Raw genomic sequence first — 21,925 nt, 5'->3', positions numbered from 1 at the left:
TTTTGCTCACACAAGTCCTTTAGGAGCTTTTCCTTAATTTTAATTACTTTATGTCATTCTTGAATCATAATCACAATCATTCCCTTTTTTAGTCATATTTTCTTAATTTTTTCTATATTCGATTCCCATGCATGAAGTCATGTGGAAGCTTTCAGGAGTAAACTAGGTCATTGGTGAAGAACAAACTTGATCATCCATAATAAGTAAGATTCTTAGTGCTTATAAAAGAAAAAACATGACAGAAATTATTTTTCGTAATAGTAAAAAATATATCTTGCTATTGAATTAATCACATATATGAGAACTATAAAGATAAAATATTGTTCCCTTGGAATCATAAAGAGAAAATTTAGGTTTGATATCATTATAAGACTTTAATGAATTTCTCATCAACAGGTTAATGAATAAAGCAAAAGAAAAATAAAAATGAGAAAAAAGAAATAAAAAATAGATTAAAAAAAAGAAAAAAAAAATATATATAAAAAGGGGAAGTTGAGAAAAAGAAAGAAAAAAAATAGAAATACAGCAAGGAGAAAAAGAGAGGAAAGTGAAATTATGGATTCCAAGAGAAACAAATATTTGTAGTTTATTATAAGAATAATATATGACGAAGATCGAGAGTTAGAAGAAAAGATAAATATGAGATTAATGAAAGGAACTTTATTATATCTTAGATAGGTAGAAGATGTTCTAAAGTCTAAGGCAAAAATTGAGACCGAGGCAACCTAATCCCCTTCACTCATCCTAACTTGCGCTACTTAGATAATCATTTGCATCACTAAGTAGGTTGAATGAAAATGCACATTCCTTCTCCAATTATATAAAAAGGGTTGTGTGAATGCGCTCAGATATGCATTATCATTTCATGAAGTAGGTTGTGAAAAAATGCATACCACTTCTCATACATGAAATAAGTGGTGTCAGTATACTCAACTTCTCATTTACATCATCACAAAATAGATTTTGTGAAAATGCATACTACTCCTCATATAGAAAAGAGTCGTATGAATATGTTTAACTCTTAGTTTGCATCGTCACACAGTAGATCTTGTGAAAATGCACATTCCTTCTTTAATTATATAAAAGGTTCATGTGAATATGCTCAAGTCCTCATTTGCATTATCAGGAAGTATGTTGTGTGAAAATGCACAATGTTTCTCCAATTACATGAAAAGGGTTGTAGAATATTTTTGATTCTTCATTTGCATTTCTACAAAGTAGGTTGTATCAAAATGCATACTGCTTCACTAGTTATATTAAAAGGATCGTGCAACTATATTTGCATCATCATAAAGTAGGCCGTGTGAAAATGCACACTACTTCTCCAATTACGTTAAAACGATCATATGAATATGCTAATTAATTATATTAAGTTATTATTATCATTGTTATATTTTTTAATAATTAATCTAATATATTTAAATAATTTTCCTAATTTTATCATTAATTTGGCTCTCTACATGATCAGGCAAAATTGGTTTACCTGCCAAAATTAAGGTCAAAGAAGAATATGGAGATCTACCACTCCCACAACAAATAATACATTGTGAGAAGGTAATATCCAAATTATTTTCATTATTTCTAAGAAAAAAAATTATTTTCATCATTAGCTAATTTAATCCACAAATACAATCTGTTCATTTGTGTCATTTTGTATTAATTTAAATTTTAAAAAATATCAATATTCATTGATTACTACATAATATCAAAATTAGTCAAATATGTCACTTTCAAATAATATATTGAATTATTTTTTACTAATTTAAATTTTCATTTTACAGGCATAACTTTGTTTTCCTTTTCAGAATTTTGAAAAACTCTGGAATCCATTAATTTTAAAAAAGGAAAATTACTTGAATGAATTCTGGAAAGTGAACAAGGGAAATACATACACATGTTATTAATAGTAAGTGTTGATGAAAATGAGATTGGTAAATACAAAGCTGATCATATATATATATATATATATATATACACGTATATAATACTTACAGTATTCCATGCCAGAAAAAGTCAGGGGACTCATCTGGAAATTCAATTAAGTTAGGGGTATATTGCAAATTCAGATCATCGTTATTAGTATTGACCCAGAAATTAGATTGCTGGTAATTACTACCAAAATCATTAGTGGCGTAATTAATATTAGTGAACCCACTAATATTATCACAGCGTTGATGATCAGAACCCTCTTCGCTTATCTTCCGTTTCTGGCAACGATTATTCCAACTGGCTGTAGACGATGTCGGATTTGGATCCTCTTCTTTTGATTCCTTACACGACAACGTTTTGCATGCTCCTTTCTTCACACCAAGTCTTTTGCTCAAGCGAGTGTTCCAGTGGTTCTTCACTTGATTGTCTGTCCTCCCCGGAACCCGGCCAGCAATTAAAGACCACCTATTATATATGCATATGTATATATGTGTGTGTGTGTGTGTGTGTGTGTGTGTGTGTGTGCATATAGTTAAAAAGAGATATCAGATTAAGAATATGTACACGTATATGTATAATGGGTGTGCATCAATATATGTATATACGTCATACATATATGATTTAGGATAGATTTGTTATCAATAAAAAGTTAACATGATGAGTACGTAATATGGGTTGTCAAGCACCAAGGTCAGAGCAACCAAAACGACGAAGTATAAGTATTCATGCAGAAAAACCAGAATTTAACTGGAAAAGGATAAAAGCCAAATTGATATATGCAAGTAGGGTTTTTGGTGATAAGAGATAGTGCTATATAAATGTGTGTGTTTCGACCTACAATTTGTCTTTCTTGTGCTGTTCTTATTAAGAAGAAACGTATTTCCTCTATACGTTTGAATATTGACATATATTATTTATGTCTTTTAATTAATCACGGAAAGAGCCAATAAAAATAGCTAAAGTTCGTGTGTGTGTGTACCTTAGTGTAAGTATTACAATATCATTAAGACTGATTTAATTAATTTTAAGTTATTAATTTTAATTATGTATTTAATTAATATAAATCCAATAAATATAAAAATATTCATAACATATAATTAATTTAATTATTTATATCTACTAGTCTATATGTACACTTAATGAATATATAATTAATTTGATTTATTTATATAGATTAAAATAAATATAAACATATTTATGATATATAATTATTATTTATTTTTTAAATAAAAATTGTACATTCGATATATAGAAGCTAATTAAAATGCAATAAAATTATACAACCTTTAAATGAGGACCAACATTTATATTTTATATATATATATATTATATACATTTCCTATTAGTTAATGTATTAATTGTATACTATTATACCCTTAATTATCACATGTTTAATAATTATTAGAATAGTTATTTTACTTAATATATTTTATTTATTTTGTTAGAAAAATGCATATTCGAATTCATAATTAGTAATATATACATTTATATCATATATGGTATTTTCTTTATTGTATATTATAACTAAAGCTATTTTAGTTTATGTAGAATAAAAACATGAATTAATAATGATAAAATAAATATAGGTAACTAATTTATATTATTTATATTCAACAAATATAATTTGTTATTATTTTTAGATTTTTTTTTCTATAATTATTCAAAAAAATGAAGATAAAATGGAAGAAATATATTTAATATAATTATATTAATTGTATATTTCATCGAATGGAAAAACAAAAGAGAACATGCAGAGCTTCTGTCACAATGCTAATAAACATATGTAGGCAGAAATTAAGAATTAAGAAAGAAAGAAAGAAAGAAAGAAGATACGAGAAGGGAATCATTAAAAAAAGATGTATGATTCAGAAAATGATACATACATATTTATATATATATATATATATACACACAGACAGAGAGAGAGAAAGAGAGAGAGACAGAGAGAGATAATACCTATTTCCTAGAAGGTTATGGAGGCGAATGATAAGATCTTCTTCTTCCTCAGAGAAATCTCCACGTTTAACAGTAGGGCATAGATAATTAAGCCACCTTAACCTGCAGCTCTTGCCGCCTCTCTTCAATCCTACAGGCCCTTTGCATTACTTAATATTGAAACAGTCTATGTTTTTTCTAATCAGAAACTAATCATATATATATATATATCATGAAACAAATTAATTATCGAATATCTAACCATATTAATTAATTAATTAAAAGATTATATATATATATAGATATATATATATATATACCTGTGAGTTTAGCAATGCGACTCCACTTGCCTTTGCCATGCAGGGTTATGTAATCGATCAGAATCTTGTCTTCCTCCTCGCTCCATAACCCTTTCTTATATTCACTCTTCCCGTCTTCCATTCTTAATTCTTGAAACTTCTCCTCTTCTTCACTTCAGATATTTACAGAGAGAGAGAGAGAGAGAGAGAGAAATCCTAGATAGTCTGAGAAGCTAATTGTCTTTGGAAGACACCGTTGTATCATACATACATACATATATATATATATATCATCATTATACTGATATATAGAAGGAGAGAAATAAGATTACAGCAAAAACTTATTAGGCACTCCAAAACATATATGAGTTGGCCCTGGTATACTTTTAAGTTTTTTTTTTTTTTTTATATATATTATTCTTTTAACGAAAATTTGAAATAAACAAATTACATTTATGAATTCTGTCGATTCAACTGGAGCACTAAGACGCTTTATAATTACTTTAAACGCAGCAGAAGTTTAACTAGTTATAACGTGGTTAAGTACAATACTCTTTTAGTATTTGTAGAAGTTTAACTATTAATTAATCAACATAATAACCATATATAATTGACAATTAACCGAACAAAAACAATAGTTATAGAATAACTACAGTGGGTAAAAATATAATAAAATTAATTAATTATAAGATTAGTTATATATATGATATAATTTTAAGAACTAATAATACTTTTTTTTTTTTTATACGTAATACGTGATACCCACCAACGTTTCACTAGAAATAAAGTAGGCTCAAATATGGTGCTATTAGTTTGCAAGATTTTAAAAAATAAATAAATAAATGGGGTCATATTATAAATAGTTAATTATATTTATTTAAAGCCTTTATCATATATATTTTTAAAATTAATGCATAATTCATATTATGATTAATTAATCCTATCTAAAAATTCAGCTAATATTTATCGTGTGTGTGTATATATAGCTACGGGGTATGTACCTGAGTTTTGGATATGTTTCTGGTTTTTGGTAATACACAGTGAAATTCAGGACTACAAGTCTGTAATATAAGTTAAAACTAATTTATTACGATAATGACCAATTATCAAAGGGCTACTTACACGAATGCATGTTTTACCAAGGAGACTATACATTATAAGATACTAAGAATTTACCATTGAAGGTATAATTTTTAACTCTAAATTTATAACGTTTTCATCTCTAATGTTATAAACAAAGTATGATTTATCGTGAATTGAATTGTCAGAATTGACTGTAAATTTAATATGATTCACTTGATTCTATAGAATTCATACTAATCTAATCAAGTATTTAAATTATCTACTAATAAAATAATTTTTTTTTTTTTTTTTTTTTACAAAATACAACAACTAATGCAGCATCTATTTGTTATCATTCTTGAATTTTTGTATCAACACCAATTTTGTAGTAATCACAGCTAGTACATATATACCAACCCGATATGATAATTAATTTTCCCATGAATATTACTCTCTCTCTCTCTCTCTCTCTCTCTATATATATATATATATATATAGATTGTTTGCCTTGTCTTATAAAAAAGAAATTACTTTGGTATATGACAGAAAACATATTTGTAATATATATTAAGATCTGTTAATAACAGCTACGTCTCGTGAATCATCAGTAACTTAAGTAAAAAAACTAGTGATTGCATGTATGTGTGTGTGTGTGTGTATCCATACAAAATAACATGAAAAAACACAGTCAGGGTGATGATGCAGTGCAAATTAAAACCCTGTAACTGATGATTGGAGGATGAAGAAAGAGATTGAAAAAGAAAGGTATAGGTAGGGTTGATCTTACTTGAGTTATACCAACCTCACATGCAGCAAGAAGCCAAGGTAACCCGTGATAACGTCATATTCAGAACCATCATCAATGCCATGCAAAGCTTTTGCGTACTTTCGTCTCAGAAAATGGATATAAGATATATATGTGTGTATTATATGTGCGTGCAATTAATAGTGGCTTAAGTGTAATTGTAGGAGTAACCTTCACATAAAACAAATCCCATTTAATGGCTGTTATGGACTAACCTTAATCCAAGATGCTCGTGTACATCACCAATATTAAATGCACTGAACTCATACCCATATATATATATACAAAGACACATATATACAATATCGTACATCAATGAATATCTTAAGAGTAATAAGGTACAAAATCTTGGTGTTACCTTATTAGAGTACTATATATATATACACACACACACACAACATGATCTTATACAAGTAATGCTCCAAAAATTAAAGCGTCAGCAATTGTTGTTTTTAAGTATGAAGAGTACGATATGAAACGAGTCTGGGGGTGGGTTTCCAGCTGAAGTTAGTAATTAATTGTACGAAACCCTCAATAATGCAGTCTTAAAGAGAGTGTCTAGGATTGCCTGAGTTGAAGAAAAATTAACTCATTATTTTTTTAATATTTATTATAAATAGCTGATTACTTGTATGTATGTATGTATATATGTCGTCAGGTGCTGATTTTTCTACTTTTCCCACCAATCAAAATATACTTTTTAATTAAAATATTTTTAAAAAAAAATTATATATTTTAGTATAAAGAAACTATAAATATGTTTTGACTCACATTTAAAATTGGTGAAAATGACAGAAAGTTTGGTCAAAATAGACGTCTGAAAAAGTCTTAATAATACATAAAGCTCATTTTATTGTGTTTTTTTTTTCTTTTTTTTTGCTAAACAACCTTTTTTGCCCCCTCTAAATATATCACTTTTTATCTTCTTATTTTTAAATAACAATAAAAAGGTAAACTATACTTGCGGACTAATTATAAAAGTTACAGTTCAGTCAGAAAACAAATATTACTTTATCAACTCAATCCAATTAATCAAACAGATGTTAAAATCGATAACTTGCCTTTTTATTCTCAAGAAAACACACAACAAACCCTCTGAGAAACATTAAGAGATCTTTTTAAAATGCAAATGCAAACTCAACACACGAATTATTGTGCATTTAAAAAAGATGCTTGACAATTTTCATCCATTGCATACAAGCATGCACGATCAACCAAACACTCCCAAGTTCTTAAGTCCAAACCAAGACCAAACAGAAAGACTCAAATAGAAAAATCACGGTACAAGTATGTATAAATGGGATGCAATATAACATTTGACATGTAGTAGTATAAAATGGAATTCTTTCATATGAATATAACTGATACTAGACCACCTATTTAGTTACTTATATGCTTCTAATCTTGTGAGAACTCCTGACCCACACACCCCCTTCCTTCCTCCCTTTATCACCAAACAAGAGGTCCATTAGGCTTCTTAGTTCTAAAGCCGAATATCAGAAGGATTGAGGAAAATTAAAGAACTCGAAACTATTTCCAGAGGCATAAGGAAATGAGATCAGCCCATCATCAATCTAATATTCTGGTATCTCTATACCTCGTCCAAGTAACATCTGTTTTTCCTCAATATAGCATCCTAGATCCTTTTTCCTGCATTGTGCAAAATCACAATTCCACTTGAGATATTGAAAGACTATGTTTCAAATACAGAGAGAACCATAATCAAATAATTCATTCGCAACTTATCAAGGCCAGTAAATAACAGACCTTTCTTGAGCAACTTCAACCTGTTATTTTATCCAGTAGTTTCTTGACCATGATTCTCTGCTGCACCCCACTCAAAGATTCAGAATTCATTATTGCATTAGCAACAATAATGGTCGTACGCGGATCAACACCTTTCACCTAAAACAAAAAGAAATATAAAAGTCAAAGAGGTATAATATTAGAGAGCATTCCATTTATTAACAAAATTTATCAAAAATTCAGAAGACAAAGTTGCGAAAAGATTTTAGTTTTGCAGGTCAGGCAAATAAAGACGCTGGCAAGAAATAGATATGGCCAAACATTTAAAAAAAAAAAAAGTATTCTGTAAGTGCCGCTTCAGAAATTATACCCAAACCCTGCCATTTAAGCCTACTGCTATCTCAAAGGAGAGTTTACTTCCAAGAGCCTCTAGAACTGGACAGCTTGGTGAACTCAGCAGCCTAGACAAATCAAGAATCACAAATTTAAAAACAAAAGAACTCAAAATGGTTTAATATGCATCATAGAATAAAAATCTGCTCAAATGGTACTTTCAAGCGTAGGAAAGCCAAATACTTTACATTCTTGATAGACCAGTAGAAGTTTCAAACATGAATCCTTCTTTAAGAGGTCCAAATTCTGCTGCTTTTCCACTGGCTGTTAAGAAGAGTATGTAGTCAATGCTAGTGATGAAAAAAAAAAAAACTGGAAATAAGCCATGATAACTACCAAAAATTCAACTAACCATCTGTGCATGATAACTCTGGATTAATTCCAGTGGTTGCCTTCACAACTCGAGCATATAGCAGAGTGCCTACCTGTCTAAAAAAGATTAAATAGAGAACCAGAGCTAAAAACACAGTCCATCTTTTGCTAACGGTATCGCATGGTCAGACGAAAATACAATATGGGTAAGTTTTCAGGCAAAAACTACCAGTTGTAAAAAGTTTGATATGTCAAAAGAACATTTATGAAGGCTACACACTTAAGATTTTAATGAACTACCACCTTTTTGGGTGAATAACTGACCCTTCTGAATACGGGATGTCACACAAGGAACTTTTCTACAGAACACTTCAAGTGGTTAGAAAGCTTCACCTTGTAAAATCACACGAGTCTACTCTTCACCTTTTGATAGTATAGCACTAACAAGGAGTAGGCAACTCAAAAATTATGGACGATCAGCACAGCATACTTGTCTTATTTCTGTCATCTCCCTCTTAAAAGTATGACAGAGATGAAACAAGTAGAAAAGAAACTGCCTATGGAAGAAGAAAAGGAAACAAAGATAGTAAGTTTAGGTCGACAAAAATGTCGAAGAAAAAAAAAACAATGGAACTGCTCTCTTAAAGAATCAGGATTCTGCCAAGACACTTCAAGAATTTACAGAAGCATCAGTGAACTCCCTACACTAGGCATTCCTGAACTATTCTTCACAAGGGTACATTTGGATGAAGGGCAATGGAGAAAAGTTATTCATCTCTCAATTTCCCCTTACTCTAATAAATATCTAATTCCCTGAATTAGGATCAAATGAAAGTAACAATAAATTTGGTTAATAAAAAGACCTCTTAATGCTAATAAACATAAAATTTATTTATTCCTGAACATGCATGAATTATTTATGTATATGAATACACACATGTTTTACGTTTACAGAAATGCATATAAATATACAGGATACATATACAAGATAAACACACAAGATTGTGCACATTCAGAAAATATGTATACTCATATTATACACTACATATAAGTTTGCGAACTGCATCACACCGTTTATACACTTTGCATACATTGCATATATAGTGTGTTTATATAGCGTACATATACAACAAAACTATGTACACTGCATATATACGGCATAGATACAATGCGCATCATATATACTGCATGTGTACAATGTACATTCACTGCATATATATTTTGGATGGCGGAACAATTCCTAAAAATCCCATCCTTGAGTTATTTCTGGGCTTTTTATCTAGACAGCCATGCTTCTGGTAATTTTAGATACTTCAGTGTTTTTCTAGGCATTTCAGACACTTGGGCAAGTGTACGGGTCGTTCAAGTGCTTGTACATGTTTCTAGACAATGCATAATTACATGATAATATAAATAAATAATTGGGGTTAAATAATGATAATGGTAAATTAGTAAAAAAACACAATTTTCATTTTTTTCCACCCAGTGACCAACATGGTAAATTGTTTTTATCTGTTTACTTTCCTCAATTTTTTTAGCACCAAAACAAGAGGACATTTCAATATTTTTTGCCTTCCTTTTCCTCCATTTCATTTCCTTGCCCTTCCCTCCCCTTCTATCTCTCAAACACAGCCGAAGGATACTGGAAATCCAAAGTCCGTGTCCTTGAAAAGATATTTTATCAGTAATTGATCTTTCATCATCAAGAAAAGATCATTATATGCATGGTTTATTATCTGAGTGCAAATCACAAGACATGCTGTAAGATATATATTTGTACGTATTTATATTTATATTGAAAGGGACATACTGCACAATCCCAAACCAACAAGAACATATCTCTAGCTATGACATACATCACATTTAAAATAAGTAAAAAATTATAAAACTCGAAGCAGTAGGCACCTCAAACTTTGGTATGTTTCTCCTGGTTCCTCCTTCAAAAGCAAGCACAGGCAAAAATGCAAGTTGAGGCCCTTTTATGTCCACCAGAAAGTTCTGTAATCAACTAAGGTATAAATAAAGCTGAAACAGATATCCTCATTCAACACAAATTGACATGCAACAAGAAGGAAAAGGAAGCAACTAAATTTTTATACATGAAAATATTATACAACATTTTCCAACACATTATGCTAAATGCCACAACTCATGCACTCATTGAAGAAATTAGAAACCACTGCAAAAGCAGTGATTCTTTGTCAGTTCTATTCATTTTTAAGTAACGATTGAAGAAATAATAATAATAATTCTTCATAAGAACAGGAAAAAAAAACCATCTATCCTCATGCATCTCTTTCTTTCTCATTCTTTATACTTTTACCAGAAAGGAAATTCGAAAATTTATTAGATTAAGATACACGGGATAATACTTCTGAGGCTTAAAGGCATCATCTTCTCTGACAATGTCATGCCTTTTCAGTCAAATAACAATTAAGTGCCACTAACCATTTATTTTTAAATCTCTGTAATCCTAATATTATCCATTAACCCTCCTCCATCCTATAAATATACCATTAGCATGTAACTTTTACTTTACAGTTTATGAAGTTATGGCAAGAAAACTCTCTTTTAGCATGCCCATAGGAATTGGTACGAACAAAGATGAGGGAACTGATTTTTACTTTTTAACGCCTTTGCTCACAAGAGAACAAACTATTAGCTCAGATAATGCAGCAATGCACCACTCCGCAGATTAATATCATGTACTTCCATACGGCAGAAAAGAATGACAAAATAAAAATCCATCTAAATTCAGACCAAACTTAAACTCAAATAGGAATTATCACAACACTAAACTGAAATTTTGTATGAGAAAAATATCAAACTTCTTACATCTGCTCTGGTATCCACCACAATTCCAAGAACGTGATCTTCTACACAGGGTACGTACTGTAAAATAGTGATAGAATATCAGAAGCTAGAGTAAAAAAACAAATAAAGAACATGACCTCTCTGACATACAACCTTACTGCAATTTTTTCAAAACTAAATACTAACAATAACACCATTTGAAAACTAGTGAAGTAGGCATAACTTGTTACTCACCCTTTTCTGAGAGTTTTCAACCCAGTATTTGTTTGGCTTCGAGTACCTAAGTTTTCCAGCCTTCATAACAGATATTGCATCACAATCCTGAAAGTAAGCAATACTGATTTTAATTACTCTATCATCGGTTCTAAAGAATGAAATCATCAAGCAATGTCTCTGACTATATTTGTTTTGCCTTTCAGTCTTTGTTTAAGAGTTAATGATTTCAGAAAAAGATGTAAAGCATCATGTATAAACAACTGCTTATAATCATATTCTTAAGGATGTATCCTCCAAAAAATCATCCTTGATGAAGCCCTTTCCTGAGCGTATAAACTATATTTTACACAGAAAAAGAAACCGCCAATTGACTCCAATTGACTCCCACAAACAACCCCCCCTTTCCCCATGGATGCGTGGAAAGTGAAGGGGAAAAAGATTCAATGACATAAAAGTTTACACACATTTGCAAAAAAAAAAAAAAAGAGATGGAAAAGCTGCTAATTTTTATATCTTAGAACCATGTAATGAAGGATAGAAAAATTTAAATAGAACCAAGAACCCAAGACATTAAACTGGAGAACGGGGATACTGTATGCAAAGATAGACAAAAACCAAACGTGCAAACACACACAGATAAATAATAGAGAGAGAAAAAGAGAGAGAGAGAGAGAGAGAGAGAGAGAAAGAGAGAGAGAAAGAGAGAGACCTGACGTAGACCACCACCAAGCCTGATGATCTGGTTAGTCATCGTTGAAAGGTCAAGTACAACATCTCCTGGAACCTAACAAGATTTTGCATAGGAAAATAAAGAAAATAAAGCTACGATCAAAACCATCTGGAGCTTTAAGCAACAGATAAAACCCAATTGAAAGAACAAAAAAAAAAATGGCTGAGGAAGTATACTTACTACTGTCTGATCGATAAAGATGGATAGGGGACTAGAGAGCTTATTTTCCATTTGTTATGCTCTCCGCAAAACAAACCAAATCTCAAGTTTAATATGAATCAGTAGAGGGTGCAGCTTCTATTGAGCAGAGAGAGGAGAACCCTCATTAACTGATTACCTGAAAGAAAATGGTACCCTTCTGTGTAAAAGCTCAAGGATGAATATCAAGCAGACAGGTAGAATGAGATCCAATGCTCCACCATCAATGAAGGAGTTGCGTTTGCAAAGAAATGAGTGTATCCTACTGATTTTTGCGAATGCTACAGAATCATGGCATAACTAAAATTACAAATTACGGCCAACATCATTGTAGCACTACCCAATTGAGTTTCACCCAAACTACATAATCATCTTCAAAGAATCAGACACAAAGGCCTCACCACATTCCCAAATCTAGGCAATATGAATAGTTATAGAAACAATAAATTTACCACAATAACATGAATTCAGCAGTCATTTAGAAATTGAATACAAGTTCTTTAATTTACAAAATTTTAAAAGCAACTTCACTTTATCTTGCAATTCCACTGTTCAGCTAGCCACGAAAAATGGTTATGCTTGTCTCTTCAGCCATGGCAATTTGACCATTACAGTTAACATGACTGAATAACCAAGTAAAAACAATAAGATAACTAACATCCCACTTAGTTCATTTCCCATTAAATTACTAGCTAATTTCATGTTATAGTCATCATAATAGCATTGCTATGCACATTCAGAACATGACATTTGGCAGCTGGGTTACCTCACCCCACCTTCAGGGTGGAGAGCGAACTAAGGGAACCTAACGGTATACACCGTATCCTAAACAAATAAAGCCACTAAATTTTATAAATATAAATAGTCATATCTATTTGTATTCCGCAAGAAAATCAAACAAAAAATGGACTTTTACCCCAAAAACAGGAAACAATGACCGACCACAATGGTCCAGTTAGTCTTATTTGGTCACCGTCATTTGTTTCAGTTTTCTCTGTATTTAATCCATGAAAAGAACAGCGGAAATTTACTGAAATGCTCGTCATGTGAGCAACATCAAACCATAAAAGTGCAGAGCAGATTACCAAACTAGCAGCACCTAAGTCAAACAAACATAATCATTTGAAATCATTTTAAACCAAAACAAAAAATCCAAAACACAACGGGGTAAAATGGCGCTGTCCAGACCAGAAGATGACGACGTCACAGAGAAAGCCGGAGGATCCGAGGGCGAGGCAGCGGCGCTGTGAAAGAACCAATGAACCAAAGATAAGAGTATGTGAGCAGTTTGTTAGCAACGACTCCCACGCTGCTGTTGCTGAGCGAAAAAGCAGAGACAGACGGGAGATAGTGGGTATGAATCAGAGCTGATAGAATTGAGAGGGAATTGGACTTGCTGCGGCCGTCTTGCGAGACTGAAATACGACCACCAGAGAGAGGTTAGGCATTAGGGTTTTTAAGTGATGGGCTGAGTTTCTTAATTATACAGGATGGGCTGGGCAAAAAAGTGAGTGTTCATATTCCGGTTCAGATGAAAAAATTAAATTGAACTAACTTGTTTGGTTTCATCCTGGATTCATGTAAAGGAGGATCAAAATATGTAATTCAATTTCTAGTCTGAATTTAGATAACCCGAAATACACCGGATTACCAAAAACAAAAAAAAAAAAAAGCATCTTTTATTAAAAAAAAATTTGAAGTTTAAAAAACAAAATTCGATTCTAATCAGTCTCAACCGTTTCTATCTAAACCAAAATTAAAACAGTGCGATCTTCAATCCCGACTCCTATCTTATTCAGTCATTCATCTATTTTATTCAATTATCGATCTAATTTCTTTTCGTTTCAAACTGATAAGCAGCTCACGACAAATATCGGGATAAATGAAGAGCAATTATAAAGTGTTCAAAAGGCAGATTAGTAATTTGCAAAGAGAACTTATGTTCTAAATTTTGTTGGAAAATTATATAAACAGAAGATATTTAAAGTGTTTAATTAAATCAAGTTTTGTGCTCCTATAACATTTAATAAATGTCCATTGATTAATGGTTCGATCTTCTAAAAGAAATCAATTGATAAGTAAAATTTTCCAATTCTCATTATTTAGGAAGTATCATCGTGTTTGGCTACATCAAAAGTGATACGATACTTACCCGTATACCACACGATACCCTTCATTTTTAAGCTCTAGGGTTAAAGTTTCTGTCATGGCATTTATCTCCTGTGACTGCGAGTCTGAATTATCACTAGCGACAAATATATGAAAAATTATTATTAACTTCAACCCAACTGCAACCCACCTGCTTTTCAAGTCCCAAATTTTTTATTTCAGACATAATTCTAACACTTCGATTCAATTTTCCAAAATCTTCGTATAAATTAGCAAGAAGGAGATGATAACCGGTGCTAGTAGAATCAAGTTGGAATATCCGACTAGCCACAAGTTCTGCCATCTTCTGATTTCTGTAAGTTCTACATGATCCAAGCAATGAACCCCGCCCGCATGTGATCATCAGGGACAAAAGGCACGGCCATGATCAGATTATAAGCTTCATTTACATGGCCAGCTCGGCTTAGAAGGTCAACCATACATGTGTATTGCTTCAGTTCAAGCTCAAGTTTGTATTTTTGAACCATATCTTCAAATAATTTCCAGCCCCATGTCCACTTTTCCAGTGTGACTACATGCAGACAGCAGAGCTGTAAAAGTTACACTGTCAGGTTTCACGCCTGCGTCTTTCATATTTTCAAATGAAACAAACATATCTTCTGTGAGACCGTGTATCCCAAACCCCAATATGATTGAATTCCATGATAGTGCATTTCTTTCAGGGCTTTTCTCAAATATTCTCAATGAGCTTATTATGTCACCGCATTTGGCATAGGCACCTATCAGAGAATTGCTTACTAGAACATTGGTCTCTAATCCTTGCCGGAATAAGTAACAATGAAGCTCCTTGCATAGTTTCATGGCTGACATCTGGGCACAAACAGAGATAACACAAGAAGCTGTTATGTTATTTGGTCTAATTTGTTCAGATTGCATATCATGAAATGCTTTTAAAGCTTCATCACGAGAGCTGTAATGTAAAAATCCAGATATTACAGCATTCCATGAGATCAAATCCCATGATGACAACCGAGAAAAAACTTTCTTAGTCGATTTCATATCTTCACATTTAGCATACATATCAACTAAGGCACTGCCAACAAAAGTATCAGATTTGAGTTTCATTTTCACTTCTAATCCATGGATTTCCTTACCTCTAGTCAGAAGACTCAAGAATGAACATGCCTGCAATACAGCTAAAAGGATAACAGAATCTGGGGAACCCTTTTCTAACATAAATCTACGGAACAATTCTAGTTTCCTAGCAGGGTAACCGTTCTGAGTACAATTGGATAGTACTGCACCCCACATGACCAAGTTATGATTTACAGACCTTCCGAAGATGTTAAAACCAGTTTCAGGATCACCAAATTTAAAGTACATCTCCATGACGGCAGTTTTAACTCTTACATCATTTCCAATCCCAAGTGCTAAAACAAGTTTATGGATTTGCATTCCAAAAGTTAAATCTGCTAATTGTGAGCAGAGAACTAAAGCAAACACAAGCGTTGAAGAATCTGGACTTATCCCTAATTCCAACAGCTCGATTAACAATTTGAATGCTGATTGAAAAGACTCATTAGATATATAGCCCGCAATCATCACGTTCCATATTACTATGTTTCCCCTGGTCAATTCCCTGTCAAGGTCGCTCTTAAAAATAAGCTCAGCACTTCTAGTATCTCCACAACCCATGCACATTTCAATCAATTGGCTAACTGAAAACTCATCAAAGTCCAACCCACTTTTCAAGAGAAATGTATGAATTTCTTTCCCGTGAATCAATGACTCAATGGAAGAACAGGAAGAGAGCGCTGACAAGCATGAAACGCGATTGGGATACACACCATGTTCCTCGATCATCCTGCTAAAGATCGTCAACGATGCAATATAATACTCTTGATTGGGAAAACCCAGATATCATGGCATTCCACGACACTATATCTCTCTCACGCATTTTCTCAAACACCTTAACGGCATCAGCAACAGCCCCGCATTTCCGGCAGATACTTAAAAGCGCATTCATAATGTAAATATCATTTAAAAAACCTAATTTCAAGACATGTCCATGAATCTACCTGCTCTTATTGACATCAGAAAGCCCACCAAATGCCTTAATTAAACGAGAAAAGCATCGGAATTCCTCGACCGGGAAAGCATATTCAAGCATATCAATATAAGCCACTACAACACCTTCAAATAATCCGCAATCTGTGGATTCTGTAATCATCTTGCAAATCGATGAAACATTGGTTTCAGGATTATTGCCCAAACACCCATCTCGAATCACCGATTTTCTAGACGGGTTTCCAACATATTGTGTCAAAGTAGAACAGTTCTGAGAAATGAAAGAAACTGAAAGCATTTCAGGGCAGTAGAAATTAGCATTGGGAGTGTGAGGTGCCTTACATAACAATGGCAGATCTGATCGATCTTTATAGTGAAAACATGGATGAAGCGAACGTAAATTTAGTAGCCTGGAAGTGTCCATTACTGGGATGGCAGGAGTCGGAATGCGGGAATCGTCCTTAAACTTCCTGCTTTTGGGTCCCGGCCATTGCATCCTGAAATCATGTGGGCACTGAGTCAAACGATGTCGTTTCGCACTCCGGCGGTTTTTTAAATTTTTTTTCCTCTCGTTTCGTTTTTTTAATGGTAGAAAAAGTTCATCATGTTTGAAGAAATTGAAACGAATCTAATCATAAAAAATAAAAAATCAAATATATACTCTTCAGTATAGAATTTTAAGAATCCCATCCATACTTTTGTGAATAACAGTTCATCCTATTTTTTTTAATAAAAAAAAGGTTGAAAGAAGGAATCCATTAAAGAAAAAAAGCTAAGAGGTGGAGAACACTTCCATATACGTAGCACCATATTAACAAATGAGTTATGGAAATGAATCTTTACCATTCAAAAATATATATTAACTGTAACGTGCCACTGTTTTAATACAATAAATTTAGGTGTAGTACATGATAAGTTACGGTATACAGCAGAAAAGAACAAGTACAAATGAATAATACAGCCAAATCTCAACCCGCAGTTACTTCATTCACTGCCAAAGCACAAATCTTAAGAACAAATCCACACACCTATCCCGTTTTCCATTTTCTTTCTCTTTTGGGAGCCGTATAGTCCAATTCAATCTTAAATATATGTATATATAAACGATCACCCGTATCATACCCTAACGCTGTCATTGTTTATAATGTGAGAATTGGCATCAAGGAGGGTCTCTAATGATTTTGCTTTTCTGCTTCGTACTCTGCCTGCCTCTTTCAATAACTCAGATAACCTCCTTTTCTCATCATCCACATCTGGATTTGCTGTCCCAAGCTTTTCCTCCCTCATTCCAACAACATGCTCCAGGATTTCAATTGCATCATCCAATCTATATTTGAAGCAAATAGCAGAAAATCAATAAGAAACCAATAAATAATTCTGTTATACAACTAACAAGTAGCCTCTATGTCAAATCTATCAGTGGTAATCGAATGAGTTAGTAGGAATGCAGTAAAATGTTTATGCAGGTGTCAGTCTAGGGCTTATTCTGGTAAAAAAAAAATTTATAATTTTGAGATCAAATATACCTCCTGCATCTATCTGAAATTTACTGGCACAGAAAACATGAAGAAAGAGAAAACACAAGATATATGTTTCCATGTGCTCACATAGCACCTCAACTGACTTGGTTGAAATCTTAACATCTAGGCAAAGGAAAGAAATCATATATACAGTTATAACATGCTACATAATATAGGCCAACCAAAAATAGTAGCGTAGATTTTTGGTTACATGGAAAAGAAGCACTTGGGTAAAATCAGAAGGAACCCAGAAGAGTTTGCTTGAAAGAATGTCAGTGGCGTAAGACTCAAGAAATGAAGAAAGAATGGTATACATTGCATACCTTCCAATTGCATCATAAGTGCCAGCTAGATTGCTATACACTCCGAGCGTGTCAGGATGATATGGTCCATACTCTTGCTCCAAGATACTCCTGGCCTCTTCAAACAAACCAACAGCCTCTTGTATGGCATAGCGTTGAACACAAGCCAACCCCATTTGGTTAAGAGCAATGCCAAAGAAAGCAGATTTCTTCTCTCCACTAGCGCGGAGCTTCGAAATGGCTTTATCAAAGCAGATGTAAGATTCAGAATAATTTCCTAACATGTAGTGGAGGACCCCCATCTGGGCTTCAATTCCAGCAATGGTGCTTTGCTGACCAGGGGCATCATCGTATGTCTGCAATGCTTTTTGTAATAACTTGATTGCCTGCTCAAGCTCATTCAGTGATTCATAGATGGCCGAGACATCAGTGAGACCACTAGCAATCTCTTCTGGAGGGATCCCAGGTAAAGGCTTCTCATAGATTCGAAGGGCATTCTCACAGTAAGACTTTGCATCTCTTACTTTCCCTGTCCTGTTGTACAAGTCTGCCAACCGAACAAACACAGAAGCAACAGTGGGATGATTCTCTCCCTTGGTGGTCTTAAAAGCTGTGAGTGCTTTCTGGTAAGCAAAAACAGCCTCATCATATCGAGATAGAGATAAGTACGTGTCTCCAATGCTGCAATCAACAGAAGCCACCTCTGCCTCCTGACCATTTGCTACCATTGCCATACTGGCTAAAACAAGATGCTCAAGGGCAGCTTCATGATTTCCCTTTGCTTCACATATAAGACCCATGAGCCTCCTATCTGCTGCTTCTTCAAGAGAGGCTGGTGAACCATTTTCTCTATGAATATCAAGAGCCATCTGACATAGCTTTTCAGCCTCATCAAATCTCAGTGCTTGAACATGAGCTTCAGCCAGATATCTACAAGTTTCACCAACTCTTGAATCTGTTTCACCTAGAACATTTTTCTGGACTTCCAACCCTGTTGTATAACACATTATTGAATTCTCAAGCTGGCCCAACATTGCATAAGTATCACCTAACTGCATATGACCAGCAAATTTAGCAAGGGCATGTTCTTGACCTTTCTCAATCACTGGAATTTGAATTGAATGCTCAAGAACTGGAATTGCCTCACTGTATTGGCCTAAGCTGCAGTATATTGCTGCGGTGACATGCAAGGACATTACAACATCCAAATTGGGTTTCCCATTTGAGCATTTTTCAAATGCATTTGCTGCTCGAAGAGCTAATTCAAGAGCTTTCTGCAGATTTTCCCCTGAAGAAATCAAATCCCTGGTTTTCTTGAGCAAAAATGGCCCAAGATCTGGATTTTCTAATCCATCTGAATCTTCATGTCCATTTGGTAACTTTGATCCTCTGCGTTTCTTCAAGGAAACGACTCCTCCATGTGCTTTTTTTAGATTCTTATCATTCCTCTTATCAATAGGAGGTTTCTCAGGACTCTTTCCCTTGGGGCTATTTTTCAATGATGGGCTATTTCTTGGTGATGCCTCTGAGTCCAAATGCAGACGAGTGGTTTTCTTTGAGTTCCCTGTAGAAACAGATTCTGTACCAGAAGATTGAGACTTGTCCAACTTCCCTGACTCGTTACCCCCAGATGAATTTCCCTTCTTAGGAGAGGAGATACTACCAGTATCATCTTCTGGCTTATCCACCTCTTCCTCCTCCATGATTTCAACCTCCTTCATCTCTCCTCCAACAAGATGACGCAACTCAGAATCAATCCTAGATTCCTCACCATACGATCCAAAGCTCTGCCTTGACTGTGACTGATCAGTACTCTGCATGTCACATACATTCTCATAGAGCTGCTCAATTGAAGTGTTAACCACCCCATCAACGGGAACATCCGGATGCATGCTATGAGGGCTTTTTGGACTCAATGTGCTCCTCGGAGACATATTGGAAACCGAATTTTCCTTAACAGGTGTAGAATTTTCATTAACTTCTTTCACTATCCCTTCTTCACAGATTTCATCCACGACAATTCCAGGCATCTTAATTTCCACAGACCCAATAAAAAAACTCTGAAAAGTCCAAGAAAGTGTCTGCAACGAAAGTCTCAAATACCTAACACACAGGATTACGAACAAGCAACAGTCATTACAGATCTACACAGAAGTAACATGTATTTTTTACAACCAAAGCAAGTACACGCACGAGCTGCATAATTCAAATTTCAACTCCAACCTATTAGGAAAACGAAACAAAAGCAAAGCAGAAATACAAAAACAAAACCTGACGTGCAACCCTCGTACAAATCAAGAAACAAGCTCGGCCGTGAAAATTAAAAAAAAAAAAATTTCCTCCTTGATTAGGTCTTCCAAAAACAAAAACGAATGAAGGTACCATTTAACTCCCCATAGAGTTAAACAAGCCGATTATGCAAATCGATGCAATGGAAAAAGAAGCACCAACGCCCATAAGAAAAGAAAAAAAAAACAGAGTATAGAGAAGAATCAAAACAAAATGTTATCGCAGTTGACCTCTCAAAATAATCCGATACAGATTCAAACAAAAGAAAAAAGTGGTATAAAATGCGAAAACACAGAGTTTCAGCATAGACAGAAGCAATACCTTAAAAATCAACCGTTAGATAAGTCATGAAGGTGATACAATCTTGAATAGGTTTTATATACAACTAAAAGAAACGAATACACACACAACACACAAAGATAAGATGGACGAAAATTCTACGATTTGGTGGAGTAGTATATATATTGAAGGGCGGAGGAGAAGAGAGAATTTTTTTTATAAAAAAAAGAAAAAAAAAAAAAAAAGAAAGGAATTGAGGGAAAGAGGGAGGGCAAAAAGGGGAAATGGGAAGGTGGAGGTGTGGAGATTTTTTGTTGCAGAGGTGGAATGTCAGAGAAGAAGGCGACTTCTCCCCCCAAATCGAACCGGGCGCGGCCTGCAACTGCCGATCCGTACTTTTGTCTTCGTCCTCTTCTTCACTTGTGTTTTGGATGCAACTCGCCACGTGGCATTCGGTGAGTGGGCAGGATGATGTAGAATGACGATAATGTCCCTTTTAGAATTAATTTTAATGGTGGTCAAAATTGAAAGGGTTTGACTTTTCCGGAAGTTTGGGTAGAATGTTAGATTTATGTGGACAGAGTGTCGTATTCATCAAACTTTGCTCTGTCTTCTTTTTAAACTTGATTTTGATTCCTAATCTTTTATTTATTTATTTATTATTATTATTATTATTTAATGAAGTAATTTAATCAACTTAAATTAAATTCTTCTTATATATTAAATTAGGGACGAAATTATCTTAAATTTACATTTAAGTTGATTCCCAAGATCTTTGGAGTTAGAAGAAAGTAGTAATTCATTCATTATGAATACTTTTTAACATAGAAAAGAATTAACAACTTTAATTAAGAAGAAGATAATAATGAAGTAAAAAAGCAGACAAGTTTTGGAGGATGTAAAATCAATAATTGCATTAA

At 33.5% G+C, this 21,925-nt stretch overlaps 4 protein-coding genes across 6 annotated transcripts; all 4 read right to left on the bottom strand.

The window, feature by feature from the left end:
* Positions 1 to 1,975: 1,975 nt before the first annotated feature.
* Positions 1,976 to 4,675, bottom strand: LOC110809358 (transcription factor WER-like). Its single transcript, XM_022035165.2, has 3 exons — positions 4,185 to 4,675; positions 3,886 to 4,015; positions 1,976 to 2,394 (listed from the first exon to the last, which is right to left on the bottom strand). Exons 1-3 carry the CDS (start codon positions 4,303 to 4,305, stop codon positions 1,989 to 1,991), a joined length of 657 nt encoding a protein of 218 aa, XP_021890857.2. The 5' UTR covers positions 4,306 to 4,675; the 3' UTR covers positions 1,976 to 1,988.
* A 2,485-nt stretch (positions 4,676 to 7,160) lies between these two features.
* Positions 7,161 to 13,985, bottom strand: LOC110809343 (uncharacterized). Of its 3 annotated transcripts, XM_088212004.1 has the most exons (12): positions 13,628 to 13,979; positions 12,580 to 12,720; positions 12,422 to 12,485; positions 12,221 to 12,295; positions 11,530 to 11,616; positions 11,317 to 11,373; positions 10,387 to 10,479; positions 8,522 to 8,594; positions 8,358 to 8,433; positions 8,147 to 8,237; positions 7,798 to 7,935; positions 7,161 to 7,680 (listed from the first exon to the last, which is right to left on the bottom strand). In XM_088212004.1, the coding sequence occupies exons 3-11, from the start codon at positions 12,470 to 12,472 to the stop codon at positions 7,813 to 7,815; spliced, it is 726 nt and encodes a 241-aa protein (XP_088068130.1). In that variant the 5' UTR covers positions 12,473 to 12,485; positions 12,580 to 12,720; positions 13,628 to 13,979; the 3' UTR covers positions 7,161 to 7,680; positions 7,798 to 7,812. The 3 variants fall into 3 exon arrangements, with proteins under 3 accessions (XP_088068130.1, XP_021890836.2, XP_088068131.1); XM_022035144.2 differs by lacking the exon at positions 12,580 to 12,720 and having other exon boundaries at positions 12,422 to 12,578; XM_088212005.1 differs by lacking the exons at positions 7,161 to 7,680; positions 8,147 to 8,237; positions 12,580 to 12,720 and having other exon boundaries at positions 7,797 to 7,935; positions 12,422 to 12,578; positions 13,628 to 13,985.
* Positions 13,986 to 15,079: 1,094 nt separating this feature from the next.
* Positions 15,080 to 17,111, bottom strand: LOC148240128 (pentatricopeptide repeat-containing protein At2g03380, mitochondrial-like). Its single transcript, XM_088212080.1, has 3 exons — positions 16,627 to 17,111; positions 16,462 to 16,557; positions 15,080 to 16,412 (listed from the first exon to the last, which is right to left on the bottom strand). The coding sequence occupies exons 1-3, from the start codon at positions 17,109 to 17,111 to the stop codon at positions 15,080 to 15,082; spliced, it is 1,914 nt and encodes a 637-aa protein (XP_088068206.1).
* Positions 17,112 to 17,438: 327 nt separating this feature from the next.
* LOC110809348 (protein KINESIN LIGHT CHAIN-RELATED 3-like) lies at positions 17,439 to 21,396 on the bottom strand. The gene is made up of 3 exons (XM_022035155.2): positions 21,048 to 21,396; positions 18,459 to 20,540; positions 17,439 to 17,942 (listed from the first exon to the last, which is right to left on the bottom strand). The coding sequence occupies exons 2-3, from the start codon at positions 20,465 to 20,467 to the stop codon at positions 17,732 to 17,734; spliced, it is 2,220 nt and encodes a 739-aa protein (XP_021890847.1). The 5' UTR covers positions 20,468 to 20,540; positions 21,048 to 21,396; the 3' UTR covers positions 17,439 to 17,731.
* Between the last annotated feature and the right edge of the window lie 529 nt (positions 21,397 to 21,925).

This window comes from Carica papaya, chromosome 9, assembly GCF_054855325.1.
Source record: "Carica papaya isolate Zhongbai chromosome 9, ASM5485532v1, whole genome shotgun sequence".
Taxonomy (NCBI): domain Eukaryota; kingdom Viridiplantae; phylum Streptophyta; class Magnoliopsida; order Brassicales; family Caricaceae; genus Carica; species Carica papaya.
Note: the sequence above shows the minus strand (reverse complement) of the source record. Positions and strands in the feature narration are given on the sequence as shown.